Source organism: Trichomonas vaginalis, chromosome V, assembly GCF_026262505.1.
Source record: "Trichomonas vaginalis G3 chromosome V, whole genome shotgun sequence".
Taxonomy (NCBI): Eukaryota; Parabasalia; order Trichomonadida; family Trichomonadidae; genus Trichomonas; species Trichomonas vaginalis.
Window position 1 is genome coordinate 2,671,035 of NC_067207.1, and position 20,285 is coordinate 2,691,319.

At 32.0% G+C, this 20,285-nt stretch overlaps 6 protein-coding genes and 6 pseudogenes across 12 annotated transcripts, besides 3 other annotated features; 5 read left to right on the forward strand and 7 right to left on the reverse strand.

Moving 5' to 3' along the window:
- Positions 1–10,791: part of a mobile genetic element that runs on past the window's edge.
- On the reverse strand, positions 4,320–4,903 carry TVAGG3_0267480 (annotated as a pseudogene). Its single transcript has one exon. A coding segment is annotated over exon 1 (584 nt).
- Positions 4,923–5,075, reverse strand: TVAGG3_0267490 (uncharacterized protein; the record flags this gene model as incomplete). The annotated part of the gene is made up of 1 exon (XM_051228471.1): positions 4,923–5,075. The coding sequence occupies one exon, from the start codon at positions 5,073–5,075 to the stop codon at positions 4,923–4,925; it is 153 nt and encodes a 50-aa protein (XP_051098201.1).
- Positions 5,514–6,426, forward strand: TVAGG3_0267500 (annotated as a pseudogene). The gene has a single exon. A coding segment is annotated over exon 1 (913 nt).
- TVAGG3_0267510 lies at positions 6,760–8,086 on the reverse strand (annotated as a pseudogene). The gene has a single exon. A coding segment is annotated over exon 1 (1,327 nt).
- On the forward strand, positions 8,159–9,006 carry TVAGG3_0267520 (annotated as a pseudogene). The gene has a single exon. A coding segment is annotated over exon 1 (848 nt).
- TVAGG3_0267530 (serine threonine-protein phosphatase family) lies at positions 9,011–9,253 on the reverse strand (the record flags this gene model as incomplete). Its single annotated transcript, XM_051228472.1, has 1 exon — positions 9,011–9,253. One exon carries the CDS (start codon positions 9,251–9,253, stop codon positions 9,011–9,013), a length of 243 nt encoding a protein of 80 aa, XP_051098202.1.
- TVAGG3_0267540 (uncharacterized protein) lies at positions 9,272–9,634 on the reverse strand (the record flags this gene model as incomplete). Its single annotated transcript, XM_051228473.1, has 1 exon — positions 9,272–9,634. One exon carries the CDS (start codon positions 9,632–9,634, stop codon positions 9,272–9,274), a length of 363 nt encoding a protein of 120 aa, XP_051098203.1.
- Positions 10,693–10,791: a terminal%2Cinverted (terminal inverted repeat of Maverick-3 transposon ID:TVAGG3_0267460).
- A 244-nt stretch (positions 10,792–11,035) lies between these two features.
- Positions 11,036–20,285: part of a mobile genetic element that runs on past the window's edge.
- Positions 12,152–12,418, forward strand: TVAGG3_0267560 (annotated as a pseudogene). Its single transcript has one exon. A coding segment is annotated over exon 1 (267 nt).
- TVAGG3_0267570 (integrase core domain containing protein family) lies at positions 15,940–16,944 on the forward strand (the record flags this gene model as incomplete). The annotated part of the gene is made up of 1 exon (XM_051228474.1): positions 15,940–16,944. A coding segment is annotated over one exon (1,005 nt), but the record flags the coding sequence as incomplete, so codon positions are not given.
- TVAGG3_0267580 (uncharacterized protein) lies at positions 17,205–17,501 on the forward strand (the record flags this gene model as incomplete). The annotated part of the gene is made up of 1 exon (XM_001294403.1): positions 17,205–17,501. The coding sequence occupies one exon, from the start codon at positions 17,205–17,207 to the stop codon at positions 17,499–17,501; it is 297 nt and encodes a 98-aa protein (XP_001294404.1).
- Positions 18,085–19,070, reverse strand: TVAGG3_0267590 (annotated as a pseudogene). Its single transcript has one exon. A coding segment is annotated over exon 1 (986 nt).
- On the reverse strand, positions 19,517–20,194 carry TVAGG3_0267600 (uncharacterized protein; the record flags this gene model as incomplete). Its single annotated transcript, XM_051228475.1, has 1 exon — positions 19,517–20,194. A coding segment is annotated over one exon (678 nt), but the record flags the coding sequence as incomplete, so codon positions are not given.

The following is a 20,285-nucleotide window of genomic DNA, read 5'->3' on the forward strand; positions in this document are numbered from 1 at the left end:
TGCCATACACATTCAGCAACTAACAACAAGTTGTCGTAGGTCCCTATAAATTTTCAGATTTATATATTGAGTCTAGAAGCAACATTCTTGCAACTATACACCATTGAATGTCGCAATCTTTGTCTCATATACCTTATGGTTGCCATATTAAAGCAATATCCTGAGAACTTCATTACGAATTATAGAACCTTTGCGTAATGCAATCTATCTTTATTTCTACGTGACGTCAGTTGGCTTTGACTTCTATTTTCTCGAATTTCAGGAATACGTGAGCTTTGCCTGCTGATTTCTTTAGGCAAATGGTCAATAATGTCCTGCATTTCATAAAGATACTGTTCATTTGTTTCATCTTTCGCACAACAGTCCAAATTACTTGTTAAAAGTTCTTGCTTTATCTTCTGGATTTTTTGTTTTCGAAAGTATATGAAGAAGGAATGAGCTTTTCATCTCTACTAACATAGATGTTGGATCATGACTAACGAGTTTGTACTGTTGTTGTTTGAAGTGTTGTTGTGCCGATTGTTTGAAATTCATATTTTTATACAAAATAAAAAAATAAAAAAAATAAAACTAACTTTATTTTTTATTTCGGGAAAATTTCATGAAAATTCATGGGGTAGAAAAGAGGTTAGAAAAGAGGTTAGAAAGAGGTTAGATCTAACCTTCTACCCTAAATTATATTTTTTGGGTCCTTTACACTCATTACGAAGAAGTCTTGACAAAACATTTACGTTCATGTTTGACAAAACATTACGAAGAAGTCTTGACAAAACATTTACGATGAAATCATGACAAATTCAAGAGGGTAGAAAAAGAGGTTAGAAAAGAGGTTAGATCTAACCTTCTTAACCCTAAATTATATTTTTGGGTCCTTTACACTCATTACGAAGAAGTCTTGACAAAACATTTACGAGAAGTCTTGACAAATTCAAGAGGTAGAAAAGAGTGTTAGAAAAGAGGTTAGATCTAACCTTCTACCCTAAATTATATTTTTGGGTCCTTTACACTCATTACGAAGAAGTCATGACAAAACATGTACGATGAAATCATGACAAATTCAAGAGGGTAGAAAAGAGGTTAGAAAAGAGGTTAGATCTAACCTTCTACCCTAAAAGTATTTTTCAATACTTTTTCAGCACTTTTCCGTAGTTATATATGAAAGACAATTCGAGATAAAAGTCATAGTACAATGGAATAATATGTTGCACACCATTTGTTGTGAACAAACTTGAAAGTCAGAGAAACTGTTACTAGGTGGTTCGTAGAATTTAGAAGCAAAGTCATAAAAGTCCTTACCAATACATAGAAAACTTATTGTTGCTTGAACTGAAACTTTGCATGACACATAACATTTTGAGGGGTCAAACACGTTTCTATAAACTGTCAAATCTGCTGGTGGAAGTATAAATTTAAATGGACATCTGGTGGTAATGGTTCGTTCTGGTTTAGTAACCGAAGAAATTGTGCCCAAGAACGTTTGTCTACTTTCCAAAATAAAAACTCTGTATCTCTTGGAGGGTTAATTTCAATCTTTTGAAATAAAACGGTGGAGTTCATCTTGTCATATTCTAGTTTCAGATAGTATGTTCCATTTAGTAAAGAGTCGTATTTTTCTTGAAATTCCCAATAATATTTGTTCATTTGAGTTTGAAAGTCATTTAGAGTTTTCTCAAGACTTTCGTCTGAACGAACTGTAAAGATCCTCATTTCGTCAAATTTGTCTATTAGACCATCATGACCTTTATACTGCCCCATGAAAATATACTGCGAACATAAATGCGTTAGTTCTATTTGAAAACAAAACTCTTCTAAATCCTATTGCCTTTGCATCTGAAGGACTTTGAAGCCAACGAATTGGATAGTCAAACCTGTATACTCGGGATGAAATTTCTTCATCTGAAATGTCCTACCAGCATTTGTAAAGATATAGTCTAACGGTTTTGTATCTGCTACTTTTGTTCTTTGTTTTCAACCTGAAGCATTTAATATATGTAAAAATATATTGTTTTAAAATGGTATGCCATTTCATATTTCTCATCTAACAAACAAGTTTCCCAACGGTCTTCTCCAACAACTCAGCGTACATTTCAAAATAAAATTAAAAAATGTCACTTTTTTAAAATAAATTTTTACTTCATGCAATGTTTTATTTCTGTGCCGTCTTCAAGTATGCCCCAGTACTTACGCTTGGAGAGGCATGAACTTCAGAAATACCTTATCTAGCTTAAAACAGCCCATCTTTTCACCGACCATTCCCATTTCAATGAGTTTGTTGTATCCTTCTTCGTTCGTCATGAGTGCGTCAATGTTCTCATAGTAAACCTTCACTTTGGATTTGACTTCGGAGAAGAATTTGTTGTAGTTGTCAAGGACTGCCTTTGCGAACTGAGGGTAAGACCAATGTTCGACAATAGGTTTTAATGTGGTTACTAAGCCACTTTGACCTTGAGTGAATTCGTACTTCAAAAACAAAAGGAGAAAACCTTTCAACAAAGTTGTCGACCTTCTCATATGTTTACTCTTCATCTCTTTGAGGTTTCTTAATGGAATATCCCCATGTCGAATTCATAAGCAATTTGAGTGTCATTGCAAGTTTGGGGTTTGAAGCTTTTCCTAATATCATACAGTTGTTGTATGACTTTTCCAACTGTATAGTTTCCTTCCCGGGAACTCACCATCTTCGTTTGAATTCCAGTCGGAATATATTGGACAAACCTCATGTATGCAGCGTTAAGGTCGACATAGTATATCTTTTCGTTTGAGTCGAACTTGTCGCAACCAATTGGTCCAGTTTGTGGAAATTTCAAGTGAGTCTCTTATCTTCTGAGAAACTTCTCCTGTTATCTCATAAACATCGTCGAAGCAACCTGTGTTCATATAAACCTTCTGACCTAACTCAGATGCTCTCCAATACAATTTGACGTCAATTGGATGTCTCAATGGAAGTTTGCTTATAGCATCTTGAAGTTCTTGCAACCTCATTGGAAGTTCTTCTGGTTCAGGTTGGTATCCGAACAATCCAACTCCTTGTGGAATTGTGTACTTCTTTTGTACTAGAACTTTGTCTGGAACAACTTTTTGGTCTTGCTAACAATGAAAAGTTTGTTTCGTCTTTTGGTACAAAAGTTTCTGTCAGCTTGTCATCTGGAATTGGTTTCCAACAAACCTTTCTCGAAAAGAATGTTTACAGCTCTGACAATGTTGCACTTACTTTTACCAAAGAATGGGTTTGTAAGACTTTCGTTCAACATGAAGTGGTTGTGGACAATTGCAATCTTCAACCATGGTAAGTCTTTGTCAACAACATAGTCGTCATGTGAAGAACCTTTAGCTGTAGGTATGTTGACTCGGATATTGACATTTGCCAACGGTGCAATTTTTGCCAATTGACCTCTGAGAATGTACCTTGTCTTCACACATGACTCAAGATACTTCATCTTCTCTTCTGTAACAAGACCAGAGTTCCTGAGACATGTAAGAATACAAGGTTCATTGACAATTGTTTTCAATTGAATTGTAAATTCCATACCTTGTCAAGTCAATGTCAGACTTATTTATGAAGGGGAAGTATCCAGCATGTTGTCTGACTGCTTGAGGGTTAGGTTGGTACCATTCGAACTTGACACTTGCAATTCCTTCAATTGCATTCAAAATGTCTGAGTCGGAGTCAACCATTTGTTCTCTCTTTGTAGTCTTGAAAGCGTCAAGAAGTTTTGCGGCTGTTTGTTCATTGCCATTTGCATAGTAAATGTGACCATCCAAATCTGTTATGTCAATCTGAGATTGTGTCCTTTCTTATTTCCGTCTTGAATTGCAGCAAGTACTCCCATGAAGCCTTCTTTGTTCTTTCCTTCGTCAAAGTTTACTGTAAAGGTTCGACCAGATGTAATTTGACTTCTAACTTTCACGATACTTTTCATATGCATATCTTGTTCTTTCCATGGGAGCATGTGTGTCTTCACCTTTTCCTTTTTTCCTTCTCAAAGGATGCAATTGTTCGTCATGTTTCCAGTAGAATCTGGCAAAGCCGTCGTGTCCTTCAACTTGAGGTTCACTAACATCGAAAGGCATGTTCATAAGACGTTCTTCTTCTAACCTCTCTAGTCTTTTGGATAATTTGCACGTGCTGTTTCCAATCCATTTCGTAGCGAAGACCAGCCAGTTTGTCATAGACTTTTTATGGGTTTCCCTTCCTATATTTAAATTCTTTCGAAACTCTCCAACCATATCTTTGTAACTCTGCTTTTATTCTAGCAGACTTTCTATCCATTCTATATGGGGGCATTTTTATAAAAATAAAAAAATATGTTTTTTTTTCTTTACTTTACATAACCGCCTGCTGCCATAAGTCTTTGACGCCAACCCATACCAGCTAATGAAGGTTGACTTGGTTTAGTTTGGAAACTAAACTTTGGTTTTGGTTTATCTTCAGTTTTTGGTTTTTCTTCTTCTATCAGTTTTTCGTCACTTTTCGGTTCCTCTGACTTTACCCTACTTGCAGGAACGGTTGTGTCGTCAACATCTTCATAAATATCATATGCCATTTGTTTTTGTTTTCCTTTCAACTTTTTGTGTTTGTTGTAAAGTTTAGAATATTTCGACTCTAAGTCAATGAGATGTTCTATAATGAACTGTTGGTCAGTGAAGTAAACTTTTCCATCTGTTGTCTCGAAAGCTCCCCGACTTCAATATTTTATTTGTGAGAGTCTGTTTCTTTTTTGAGATACTAGCCGTTCCATTTCTATGAAAAGTGACTTTGTAGTTAGGGTTTGTATTTCCAGACCTGGCACTTTTCTATTATTGAATTTTTCTCTTCATCTGTAAGTTCTTTGACAGGTTTTGACAATGGTTCTGAACTTTTTGTTTGTGGTGTCAAATCTACCGTTTCAACTTCTTCGGTCATTTCATCTCAGTAAAAAATTTTAGTTTGGTTTGTTTTCAACTGGTTGTTGTTGTTTTTTAAGTCGGTCTAAAACTTCCTGAGGTATAGGAAGAACTTGACAAACACGTTGTGTAACTGCTGGAAGCCGACAAATCCATCTTGAACCCATTTGTCTCAATGCTGTATTGTTCATTTCATCTCAGTAAAAAACTTTACATTCCCCACGTTTGAGGCGGTTGAGGTTGGTTATTGTTTACCATTGTTGTGCATGGTTATATCCTCTGTTAAAGAATCTTTCACCTTGGTCCATATAGTGTCCTGCTTGGTTATAGTAGTCATTTGCTTTGTTATATATAGTTTCCTGCTTGTCTTCCTACATTGTCCATCCATCCTTGAACTTTTCCTCTTGTTTCAGGATTTGGAATAAGATTTGTTGCATCTCGTGCTACATCCCAACCTTTCTGTACAGTTTGTATAATAGGTTGTGCTTTCTCTTTAAGTATACCTAATGTACTCAAAATCTTCCTTCCAACTCCAAATACACCTCTGGCTATTGTTCCCACTGCGGGTAAAAATCTAGATGCGACTCCTGCTAATGCGCCAAATAAACCCATTTCTTATAGGGTAAAAAATGACGAATCCGAACAAGGACCCCTATGTTTCTAAGGCAACAAAGAAAGCACTCATGATAAAAATCTTTAGTTCAACACCAAATGCTTGGTTTATGGATATCTTGGAAAACATTCCGAGGTATAGAGAAGATGGACCACCATACTGGCTAATATTTGTCGGTCAAAACACAAGATACTGTGAAGCCATACCATTATGGTCCAAAAATATTTTAGATGTGAAAACTGCTTTGACAATATTCGTTGACAAATACCATCCAACAAAACTGACATCTGACTGTGAAAGTTCTTTCAAATCAGATGATGTAAAAAACTATCTGCGTTCAAAAAATGTAAACCAATATTTCATTGTCGACCAAAACCATTCTGCTCTTGGTGTCATTGACGGTTGTATAAAAATGTTAAGAGACTTAAACCAACCACAAGGTGGTGAAGCAAATGAAATGTCATATGACGACAAATATAGACACTTCTCCATGGCAAAGATGAGACAAGTTTTAAATATTTACAATAGCCGTAAACAAAAAGGTTTGGGAAACCACTCCCCGAAGAAATGAAAAACAACCCTGACTTAGAAAAAGACTATATATTTAATAATTTAGTCAAAAGAGACAAACAAGAAAGAATGCCGGGCTTCAAACTTCAGAAAGGTGACAAAGTAAAAATAGAAATACCTAAACGCGACCCATATGAAAATACTATTGACTATGACAACAATGGGAACCCGACAGGTACTCACATTCGTGTTCGTAAAAATAGAAGAAAGTATACAAGAGAATATTATGAAGTTTTAGGCAAACATGGCAAAATGTACACACTGCAAGCAGAAGATAAAACGACTATTGTCAGACCTCGTTTCAAACTTGTCAAAGTTCAAGGTGGTATACTTTCAAAGACAGTTCCTAACAAATATAAGACAACTCCTGACGAAATATGCTAAAGAAGTTGAAAATGACGACTAAGCAATTCTATACCATGCGTAAACTGTCATGTAAGGTGGCATGCATTCTTTACTTTGTCCGTTGTTTGCGTATATCCTGAAACGAAATGTGTATGGTTTCCTTCTCCCGAGTGTCACTCCAGTAACAATTTATAGCAAACTTAACGTCGTCTTTAACATCATATCCTTTACCTTTTGTCATTCCTGACCAATCCCAATATCTATGCTTATGCCAACCTGCTTGAGATGTACTTAAATCTATGTAGTGACTGTGTGTGCAGGTAAATTTTCACCTGAAATCGTTTTACTTCCACCTGTTTCCTTTGAAGAGTTTTGCACAATACAAAAACCTGTCGACTATTTGTTCCCATGCACCAACACCAAACATTACTTGAGGACCTCTTGCATCCATAGATGTATAAATAGAACCTACTGGGTTCATTAAATCAAACATATGAGATATTATAGGATTGTCTCTTTTGAACTTAAAATATAGTGCAACTATTTCAGGTTTCTTCTGGTTTGTGTCAGAATATTTTTTATAATATAATCTTATGTTTTCAGGGTAGGTAAAATCTTGACTATAATATTTATTTCTGTCATCTTCATAATAGTATACTATTCTCGTTTTTTCTATTGCATTATATCTTTTATATCTATAATAATCTAAATATAATGTTAGCTTTTGTTCATCTACATGTGGTGTTCTGACGTCATCTCCATAGTCATAATAATATGGTGCTGGAGCTGGGTCAGGCAATGTCATATCTGTCATTTCATAAACTCTTAAATATTTCTTTTGTTCGTCTCCATATAAGTTTAAGTAGCAGTTGTTGTCTAATGGAACTTTAACTTGTGTACCATCATTCTTTTATAGCTTACATACATTTCATTGTTATTTTTCGGAATGAGTTTATGCCGTGTACCATTTTTTAAGGACTGTACCAACTGCCATCTAAAATATTTATTTTCTTCATTGACAGAAAAGTCACCAACAATAGTTTCAATATTTTTTGTTCCTATCAAACTTTGGTATATTTCATTGACATATGTTTTATCTGCTTTATTTTCAAGGCTAACGTTTAAGTCTGTTATTTCAGAAGATGTATGTGTATGTCCAACGTCACTTTTCCTGTTTAAGGTTTCTTGTAAGTTTGTAATATTTGCAATGGTATGTGTATGAGTCTTATCTGCTTTTGTCTCTAATGTTTCCTTAAGACTTGGTATTTGGTTAATATAATGTATATGAGTCTTTTTAGAATATTCGTTTTCAGCTCTTGTCACTTCACTTGACATTTTATTGTCAACATATGTTTTGTCTGCTAGTTCAGGATGAGTATGTTCTTTTGTTGCATAAGCATTGTTAGCTCTTTCTTCTTCTTTTGCTATTGCATCGTCTACATATTCTTTGTCAGCTTTGTTGTCAACATCTGCTTTCAAAAGAAGTTCATTTATAGGTTTCTCGTTTAAAGTTCCTTTTGTTGGATTTATACAGACAGTATTGTTCTTATTGTCTTGAAATAGAAACTCATCTGTTATAGGGTTTAATGTCAGTTTTAAGTTTCCTTCTTTCAATGACTCAGATATCTTAGAATAGTTTGAAAAGTTTGTTGTGTTCTTATTTAGAGCTTGCATAATGAGTTGTCGGTTGTGTTGTATTTCTCTCATGGAAGCAATATCTTTCGACATTTTTATTCTAGATAAAATATGCTTCCAATAGAAAAAGAAAATTCAAGAGTTGCTACAACTAAACCATTAGATGAACTTTTTACTAATGTCGGTCAAAAGTTTGAGACAGAGACCGTAAAGCATGAAGGCTATCGTTTTGACTACCCATTAAGATGGTTAAGAGACCCATCTGTCACAAAAGCTATTGGCTTTCGTAGAATGAAGTTCATTTCAGAAGCCATACATGGTTTCCCATTTACGGTCGGTTTTGAAGTTCGATACTATAACAAAGAAAAACGTATGTATGAGAAATTTGAACAGGGAAAACTTTTACAAGTTAGTTTGCTTGTAAACTTAGAAACAACTCTTCAAGCTTTTCAAGAAAAAATAAACGATATCTATATCGAATATGCAAACCAGTATAACATTGACGAAGGAGAGTACCATCTCGATATTATTTATGACAGGAAAAATGCAACTGTTAAAATCAATAAAATAGAAGACCTTGGAGAAAACGTTTATATTTCTACAAAATATAACAACTTGGCATGGTATAGATTTATGAGGATGTTAAATCAGCCTGCAGCATATCCAGTACACCCAGACTTTTATGAAGTCGAAAACCCTAATGGAACATATGAAAATGTTTTCGACCAAGATGCTATTATTGTTCATGCTTCATTTTCTGGCGCCCAAAACTCTTTCTTATGCTTGGCAAATGACTTTTACGAAAAACCTACAAAGTTATACGAACCACCAAGTGGAAGTATTTCAGACTTTCAAGTATGGTTTACTACAGATGGAAGAAAAGAATAATTCCATTATACCATGCGTTTTACTTAGAACTTAGTTTCATATACAACTACTATCGAACGGTAAAAATATAATTTTTTAATACGGTTGAGGTGTTGGATTTGGTTGCCAACTAGACTGTGGTGCAGGTTCAGGCTGTTGTATAACAGGAGCTTGTTCTTCTGGTTCAGGGTCTTTAGGTATAATACCAACAAACTGACCTACTCTTTTACCAATATTTTTGACTCCGTTCCAAATTCCTCTTCCTACGGTTTTTATTCCATTCCATATACCTCTTCCAACATTTCGAAAGAAGTTTCCAATACTACTGAAGAAACCCATTTTACTATATGTAAAAATCTAATGTCCGCCTAGTCTTTTGCGTTTCCTGTTGAGTTCCATAGCATTCTTTAACTGGAGCTCATACATTCTGTTTCTCCTCTGGTAGAAAACATATTCTGGGTCAACTCCTGTGTTCGCGTCATCTGCATACAGTTGTTTATATCCCACTTCAGGGTTTGTATAAAACTCTTTCCATCTCATATTTGCATACCATGGTGGCAAACCTAACGCAGCGTCATTTGAAATGGCAGTTTGCATTTGTACATCTGTTGGCACTTGACCATAGTTTGCCATTGCAGTTTGTATTCTAACTTCATTTGGAATATTCTCTGGGTTTGGTTGTCCAGGTTGCTGTGCATTCGCTAAGTTCTGTGCGTCCATTTAATATTAGATAAAAATATCTCTTACGAGTACATATGCTGAACATTTGCAGGCATTGGTTCATCTTCATATTCTCTGTACTTTTCTGCCACGTCAAAGAAATAAATGACACAATGGAAAAAACCTAAAACAAGTAGTCCCATTTCAAACCACATTTACTTACTAATAAAATTTCTTTGTTATGACACTTTCTCCAGTTTATAGGACCTCTCTCATATTCTATCTTGTCATATATAAACTCATAGTCATGTATGTCCTCTAACCATCTCATAACGGTTTCCAAACCACTTTTATCGGATGTAAAGTAAAAGCATGGATGGTTATGTAAAACGTCTAAAGTTTCTAAAGAGTCTCTCAAAGTCCAGTCTACTTGGTATTGAAAATCCCATGTGTTATAGAACGGCGGGTCCACTATAAAGAAAACATTTTCCTTGTCTTTATATTTTTCATACAACTCTGTCCAATGACATCTCACAAACTCTATACCCTCAATATATTTTTCTATGTCCTCTTTGAAAACATTTGTATAGTTAAGATATAAAACTTTTGACATAAGTGTTTCAATGTCATGAACTCTTATAGAACCACTATATAATAGTCTAGCAGATATACTATCCAGTCTATATATTCTGCTTTTTTCAAAACCTCTCTCACAATATTTTTCTTATCTAATGGTATACGTTCCATCTTACCTATCTGAATCTTTTCTTTTAACTCTTTCAATATATTGTTTGTGTCTGGAATATGTTTGAGACGGTTCATATAGTTGTCGAAGTCATTGCATATAATCTTTGAGTCTGGGAATATTATATGGCACAAATGGGATATATAGAAACTTCCACCGAACAAATCTACAAATGTTAGACCATTCGGTAGTTTCTTAAGTTCTCTCAATATAATATCTTTACATCTACTCTTATTTCCAAAGAACGGTAACGGTGGTTTTGTAAAATTCATTTATATATAATAATAAAAATGTTTTTTCCTGAAAAGTGACAGAAAAGTGACAAAACATGAAAACATATATAATTTGTGAAAAGCTCCTGGAAGACCCGTATATAAGAACTTCATTTATAATAATCATCTTCAGGGCTAGAAGGCACGAAGTGCCTGGAAGCCCCACTACCTTTTTTTTTTTTTTTTTTATTATTTTATTTTTTTATTTTGTATGAAATGAGCGTCAAAACTAACAACGTTAAAAAATTAGGATTCACAAACGAGGAAATAAAGGATATATTAGAGAGAGTGTTATGAAGTTATAAATATTATTTAAGAAATTGTCAAAAATTTGCCGAGTTATTAAATGATTTAGATTATGATGGAAAAATGAATAAAGATGATGTTATAAATTTCTTATATCCCACATCTGAAGAAGAAAAACCTAAAGAACCTGATGTTTTCCCTGAATATTATGAAGAACGGATTAAAGATGATGAATACAATGAAATTGAAAGACTGGAAAAAATAAGAGATGAAATAGATGAAAAAATTAAGGAATTAAGAGAAGTTGAAAAATATAATGAAAATGAAGTAGAGGGTCTAATGAATATCCCAGCTTCAGAATCAGAAGTTCAGAAATCTCATGAAGAAAGATATAAAAATTATGTCTCAGAATCAACACAAAATTTATTAGATGGTGAAATAGACGAAACACTTTCAGAAGAAGGTACTAAATTTATTCGTAAACATAAGTTACAATTTATTGATAATGAAGAATACCCCTGTATCCTACTTTCACCACCTTTAGATTCCAAAAAATTCAAAAAAGCTCTTAAAAACGTGACATATGCAACTAATACGATTAAGAAAGAAGATCATGATATTTACACAAATTATTATTTAAATAAATGCACGGTGTTGATAAAGTTTTTGATTTATTAGATAAAATATCAAAAGAAACCATTGGAACCTATAAAATTTTGTGTGATTGTGGTTTCATTATTGAAGATACTAATAATGTTTCATATGAAAGAACAGCACCGAAGGAAGACGAAGTGAAAGGTCTATACCATTCGTTATTAAGAACATAAAAGATATGAAAACTTATAAGCATTATATTTATTCATTTATTTCAGAAAAAATGGAAGCAACCCATAAAACATCTTCTCATCATTTTATAGCTATTCATACATTCCTTTTCAAAGTTGTGAAATTAAATAAGACAGGAATTAGATTTAATGTATCAGGGTACGCATTCTTGAGTAAATTAAAATGTATTCGTCACGTCGCAGATGATAAAAATTTATGTGTTCTTAATTCATTTTATGGGCTTTAAAAAATAAACTTTATTTTTATTTATTTTTTAATTTTTTATTCTTACATAAATGAACAAAAACGGAACAGCTAAAATGAATGATAATCAAATTAGAGCAGAAGGTAGAAGGTTATTTAAACGCTTCTATAACATTCCTGATGGTGTTAATCCTAAAACTCGTAGAAGCTATTTAAATGAAGCAATAGATGCATATGAAGGGTTTGACATTTCATCAGAAAGTGAGAGATTAGCGAGAATGTTAAATGTTAATATTGATTTCTATTATTGTGATCCTCAACCAGAAGACGTGGACATAAATAAGGTAGACTTTCCATTAGTGGAATCAATAATGATAGATCCAGAATTTGAAACAGTAAATATTTTATTAACACAGAGTCCATGTGGAAAACTTCACGCTGACAGAATAACAGACGTTGAAGCACTCACCGGCTATAAAGTTTGTCCATTGTAAAGAAGAAGTTTATTCTATCCGTGATGATCCAGAAAGGAAAACCAAAGAAGATTTTTAAAGCATTGTGAGAAATGTAAAGAAAATAATGGGAGATTAATTCAAGACGTTCAGTTGCAAAAGACACAGCAACCATATGCACCACATATTACGAAACAGAAGATATATCAGTGGTTATTAGCTCACAATTTGCAGAATATTATAAACCGACAAGATATTATATTACTTTTGACTTTGAAACATTAGAGACTAAAGAAGAATTACAACTTTCTGAGTGTGCAACTTTGAATGCTTACTTAAAACCATTCATGGTATCATCAACAGTTAAATTAAATGATAAAACATACACAAGGAATTTTTGCTTAACTTCGAGTGATTCTTTTATTTCTGATTGGATTGAGTTTTTATTTTCAACCTGTTCATTAGTTGTTGAATCATAGATTGAACAATACAATGAATTATTGAAGTCGCAAACGGTGGGGACTTTGTCTCATACATTAAATGAAAAACAGAAGGAAGCATTTAAAGAACTTCTAGATGAGGAATTCAATAAAGTGAATATCATAGGTTTTAATTCGGGAAAGTTTGATTTAAATTTAATTCTTCGTGATTTAAACACTGCAAAATGGAAAATAAAATCAATGCTGGGTTCATCTTCTCAATTTAAGCAAGTCATTGTAAAGAAAACAAACGTTCCATATGAATTAAGATTTATTGACATCAGAAATTATATAGCGGGTGGGACATTAGACCAATTCACTCAAGATTTCGGAAACAATAAATCACGTGTTAAATCCTTTTTCCCTTATCAATTCATCACATGGGAAAATTACGAAGAAGAATTATATAAAGTGGAACCATTCACTCAAGATTCATTTTATTCAGCATTAACTCAAGAAACTATATCAGATAGTGATTATCAAATATATCTCAATGATGCTAAAAATTTTAAGAATAGATTAGAATATTTTATTCATTATTGCAATAAAGATGTTGAAATTATGATTGACCCAATTGATAAAATTATTGAAGAAACATTTGTTTATAAAATTGACACGCTTCATAATCTTTCTTTATCATCGAATGCTTCAATGATTCGTTACGCTTTAGCATATAAAGACTTTAATCCTAATGAAAAATATCCTGAGGAAGAGATAGAATCAAGTTTTGAATTAACGAAAAAGTATTGGAAATATAAAATTGAATCATATAAGAAACAAGATGAAGAAGCAGAAGAGATACTAAAAATAATGTTTCAATGGACGATTTTCAATACTATCACGATTTAATCCTTTCATCTAAATGCAAAATGTGTGGTAAAGCGTTTACATATGCAAATAAACCAACATTGGATAGAATCGATAATGAAAAACCACATACCAAAGAAAATTGTCAGTTAATGTGTTGTTATTGCAATGTCGTAAAATCAAATAAAGATGAAGATGTTCAACGTTTAAGAATCAATTTAAGAAATTATGCATTAAAAAATAATTTACCAATGACTTTAGATTCAGTTGAAGCTTATCACATTCTCCGTAATGGAATTACTGGTGTCTATCAAATGTTCAACATAGAGTAAATCTTAAAGGAATCACACACATTAATAAACTTTCATATAGTCCAGAAACTAAAACTGTATCAAATGAGGACACCACCAACATCATGACTCATTTCGTTTGTGTTGATTTTAATTCATTATATCCTTCATCATTTTCATCTAATCCTCATGATTTCATTCAATATACTGACCATAAAATGTATATGCCGGAAGATTGAATGGTGTTATCATTTGTGATACAGCAACAAAGAAAGCAAAAGCACTGGGAATTATTAGAAAGAAAAATACTTTATTCGTGGCTGAAGTAAAGGGTCACATTGATGAAAAATACATTAATGATTACATAAACTTTTTACCGATAATAAGAAACTTAGATATTATCACAGATGAAAAAACAATTGGCAGTTTTATGTATAATTACATGAAATCAAACAATCTACCAGTTGACCAGAAACAGAGGAAATTAACTCAGTTAGCATCAACACACAACCAATATCAACCATTTTCTTCTTATTATCTTTGGTATCTAATAGACAGATTTCATTTTATCATCGATGATATTCAATCAATTTTAACATTTACTAAAAACACTTGTTTTAATGAATTTGCGAACAAATTTATGAACGAAAGACAAAAGGCTGAATTAGAAGGAAATAAAGGCAAAAGTTTATTTTGCAAGATTTCACTTAATGGATCATATGGTTACGATGCAATGAATACATAAAATTACGCAAAGACTAAAATAATGAATGCACAGAAGGCACGCGTTGCATGTATGTCAAATAAGTTTAAAAACATAAGAGAAATAGGTGAGGATACATATCAAGTGATGCTTAAAGATAGATTTTATAGATGTGATACATGTTTACAAGAGGCATTCTTCACTTTAGATAACGCTAAATACTGGTATTTGGTTTTCATTTATGATTTTATGTATAAATGCATGGATGTTAATCGTTTTCATTTCATTGAAGGTGATACTGATTCATCTTATTGGGCAATCGCTGGCGACCCAAATCTTCCTAACACTCAAGCATTTCAAGCAATTGTTACCGATAAACAATTTTATGATAAAAACATTTTCAAATTCACACCATTTGATTTCTTCTGTTTTGATGAGAAATTTAAACCTAAATTAAAGAATAAAGCTGAAGAAAAAGCACATGAAAAGAAGTTATTGGGTTTAGCAATTGAGAAACAAGGTGATAACATGGTTGCTTTATGCCCTAAGTGTTATACATCATTCAACGGTTCAATTGATGGAAGTGATTTTAAAAAGATTGCACAAAAAATGAAAGTTGTTAGTTTACGACAAAATAAACAATTAACACCTAAAAATTATTTGGATATAATAAATGATAAAGTGATATTTGATGGTCAGAATATTAATTTACAACTTAAAAACGGGTCAATGACTCGCTTAACAATTGGTAAGACTGCATTAACAGGAGCACACACTAAGGCTGTATGTTGTGAAAATGGATGTTGTATGCCATTTATTTAATACAATTTAAAAACGTAGGGGTTGAGTCATGAATTTAAAATTTTATTTTTAATAAAATGCCACAGAAGAGACAAAAGGAACCGTTAATGATGCAATTCAATATGTAAATAATGGTTTTGATACTATGATTCAAAGAGGTGGGCACCCTTAAAACATTTATTTTATTTTTATATAAATGGATAATGTAGATTTAGAAATTTTAATTGATGATTTAGTATTTTATCAAAATTTTCTTGATTATTACGATTTAAAAGCATATCTCCAAAAACATAATAACAATATAACGGGTGATGATATGGGTTATTATTATCGGTATTATAAAAATGAAATTTTGAAATATCATGATAAAATAATTTCTAAAATTAAAGACAAAATTAAAAATAATGAATATACAAAGGGAAAAACTAAATCACAACTTAAACAATTGAAAGATTTCAAAAATAAAGTATTAACAGAAGAAGATATTGATGAATTATATAAATTATATAATCCTGAGCCGCAAAAGCCAAAGGAATAAAAGCCAAAGAAGAAAAAGCCGAAAACAACACCAAAAGAGAAAGTAGCAAATGTTCAACAGCTAAAGGTGCAAAACGCCCAGGTCCTTCAGACCATAAATGATGCACAAGCTTTAATTTATGATTCATTAGTTAAACCATATTCAGCCCGACTTTTAAATGAAGATCAACTTTTGGAATTCATCCTTCAACATAAACTCGAAGCGGGAAAGTATATCAAACCTTTATATACAACATATTTAAAACAAATGAATAAAATACATTCAGAATTAATGAAAGGAAAATCAACAACTAAAACTTCATCATCCAAAATCAAAGCAGATAAAATTAAACCACTTGCAACACCAAAACCTCCAACGGTAGTACCTCCTCCTTCAGTTAATCCTTCATCATTCACTTTATTATATCCATTTCAAACATTAAAGAAGCAAAAAGATTTTAAAAAGGATTTCAAAATATTAAATAAACCAACTGACCCAAAAATTCAACCGTTAAAGGAAAAATTTAATCGCCCTTCATTTGCACCATATCCATATTCATACGAAATCGATCATTTAGAATATTCAAAAGGAAACGTTACTTATTTATTTGCCATTAACATTAACACCAGATATTTATATTGCATTCCGGTGAAAGGGAAAACAGAACAGGAAACAAGAAGAGCTATACAATACTTACTAGATCATGAAAGAGTAGATAATATAAGGGGTGATGGTGATAAAGGATTTCAGGCAGCTATGGCTCATTATTTCCCACAAATTAATTTTTACTTTTCATCCTCTCCATATACGTTTCATAATAAAATAGTTGATGCGGTAATGAGAACTCTTAGAGATGCGTTAGGGGTTAACGGTCAGATATACTGGGATGGAAATCATGACTCCATCATACAACAGTTAGTATATTATTACAATAATACATGGCATAGAACTATAAACATGAAACCAATGGAAATGAAAAATGATATTTCAAAAGAATGGGAATATATTAGAAAGCAAATGGAAAGGTTAAATGATGTTAAACGTGAACAAATTAATTCGGGGCTCATGAATTTTAAACAAGGGGATAAAGTTTTGATTCATCTCGATTATGGAAAAACTGATAAATCAATGACAAAAAGAAGACGAAGATTTGACACAATAGCTGAATTTGTTAGATATATTAACGGCAATGCATTAGTTGAAGTTGACAATAAATTAATAGAAATTCCGATTTATTTTATTACTCCATTATATTTAAATAATATTTAATTTTTTTTATTTCGTAAGAAATGAGTGACAACAAAGCATCCAAGAGTCCTGATTCAATTAAGATTCAGAGTCCAGACGATGAATATAAAAAGAAACTAAACAGAATTAAATCAAAAATATGCTATTATAAAAAGAAGCCGCAATGTGGTGGGGCTGAAAACGATAAAGATAGGAAAGAAATAATCGAAAAATTAGAAACTTACCGTTCAATCCTTAAACTGAGTGAAGCAAAAATAAAAGAATTTAATAGAATAAATAAATTGATTGGAAGAGATGAATTTAATAAAGATGAATTTTTAAACTCAATCCAAATTTAATTTTTTCAGTGCTACCATGTTACCATGTCAATTAACTTCTCTTAAAAATGATGACAACATGACATTTTGACAACAACACAGGAAATAAAATTTTGTTATCAGTTATTTTATCATCATTTTATTAAGTTCATCTTTAGTTAATAATTTGAATGGATTCGCTAATGTTCCACCTTGAGTCACAACACTTGCCCCGGCTAATTGTGAAGAACCTGGGATAAGTACTCCATGAAATGATTTCATTGGTATCATTAATTTAGAAATAGTTGGCTTAATTAATTTTGTCATTTATGATAAAAATAAAATTGCATAATTTAAATTTTTTTCTTTCTCATTTTCTCATTTTCTCATTTTCTCATTTTCTCATCCTGTTTTGGTTTCAGCAACTTTTCAAGTTGTTGTCTTGTCAGTAACTTTAATTTTAACTTTGGATCAAATATTGGGTTTCCATCTTTATCTCTTCCAATAACACCATATGGTAGAATCTTCATTTATACTAAAATAAAAATTTAAATTATACCGTTTGCTCTTTTGGAGCTCAGGACTTTCAGTCCGTTCTAAAGTTTGTTTCACAAACATTGAGCGTTCATTGAACTCTATACCATGCGAATACAGTCATAAATGGTGGCATATAATCTTCACCCGAGCCTGTTGGATTTGTTGTGAAAGTATGGGCATGATTTCCTGCGGTTCCACAGAAAATACCTGCGCTTGAATCTACTGGGTCACTTGAAATATCATATCTATCCATTCCCTGTCTATCCGAACCTGCTGCAAGATTTCTATAACCTCTTTTTGTTATTGAATGTGAATGACTACCTGTTGTGTTTGTAGTTCCCGTATGAGTGTGCGGTGGAAGGTTTGCTTCTTTAATTTTCTTCGAACCTCCCGTTTGCTTTGAATATCTAGCACAGTATAAGAATTTGTCTACAATCTGCTTCCACGTACCAAAACCTAAAACTGTTTCTGGATTTGTTGAATTCATTGACGTATAAATAGAACCAATGGGGTAAATCATCTCAAGAATTGTATTTAATCCATTATGAATATTGAATTTATTATATAATATTGAATTTGGGTGAGTATTTAAAACTGGTCTTGTTATCAATATTAACGTATTATTTTTGAAAATTGCTTTTCTAACATCTTGAAATTTTATGATTTCAGACCAGTTTCTTCCATCACTACTGATGTTTACTAAATCACCACATCCTAAAGCAATGAAATACCCATCAATATAAAATAATTTGTAAATCTATAATTTCGAGTAAGTTTTGGAGTGAATGAATAAACCAATTCCCAATTTGATAAATCTTGTGATAAATAAATATGTCTGTTATAACTTACAGGATATGAATAGACCATATCACCTGAAACGAGAACATAAACATTTGATCCATAACATAAAGCTTCAATGTCTCCATCAGCTTGAAAAATTTGTTCAAATTGACCTTGTGGTATTGAAGATGATCTATAAATTTTATCATTTTGTAGGATAAAATACATGTTGTTAATGTAATACCACTTACTTGTATAATCAATTTCCAAATCTGATGACATCATACTAAACATATAATAATTTATCCCATCCTCACTAATGAAAATTTGATTGACTTCATAAATTAGTACCCATTTATTATTAACGCATCTAATAGGATTATTTGGATATTTAAATTTAGCATCTTGATTTAAATTACATTTGAACCATTGGATACAATCGAATGAATAACAAGGGCAAAAATCATCTCCAACCGTTATCATTCCCATAAATTTACCGTTATTATATTCAACATATAAAATTCTTGGATTAATGATTGGCTTTCGTGTATCAGGATTCAAACAGATGGAGTAAATGATTCATAGTTTTTAAAATCATTTGTTTTAAAATAATAAAGCACTCCAGCTGTATAAAATAAATACATGGTCACTCCATCGAAACATATCCATTCAAAAGAATCTATATCAAAGGTTTTATCTGATGATTTCATAAAATTTAAAAATGGTGGAGTAAAATAGACCTCTGATTGTTTTATTTCTTCATTAACAAATGATATATCAGCTTTCTTTGTTAACTCAGTATTAATGAATGAAATAACTTTTTCCTTATCTGCTTTCTTCTCTAACTCATCATTAACATAAGTTTTATCTGCTTTAAGGTCTAAACATCCTGAAACCCATTCTGTATCAGCTTTAACTTTAAAAGTCTCCAATGTCCATTCATGATACCATTCAACCTTTTCTTTAATTTCATTATCTTTTTCATCAACATAAACCAAATTTGCCTTCTTATTTAATTCACTATCCACATATTCCTTATCTGCTTTCTTCATTATGTCATTTAGGAAACCTTCTATGAATTCCTCATTTAAATTAAATCTTCCAATCTTCAAAACTTTAGGAAATGCATTTAATGCGTAATATCTCTGTTCTTCTGGTGGAATTGATGTTATATCATCCGTTATTCCTTTAATTTTTGAATTCATAAATAAAATTTCTTTTATATTTGATATCACTGCACCGCCTTTGCAAACGAATTCGAAATGGTCATTTTTCAATACTATCTCCAAATCTCCATATTTCAACCTTTGCGTTTGTTCTGCCGTCTTTGAATTATATGCATATATGGCGTATGTAATGGTCTGAAGGACCTGGGCGCTTTGCGCCTTAAGTTGTTGTGGTTGCTGTTGTTTAATCATTTATTACGATTTAAAAATAAATATTTAATCCGTTATCTCATCAGCTATTTTCTCTATTTGAAATTGCCATAATATTTCATTCATAAATTCT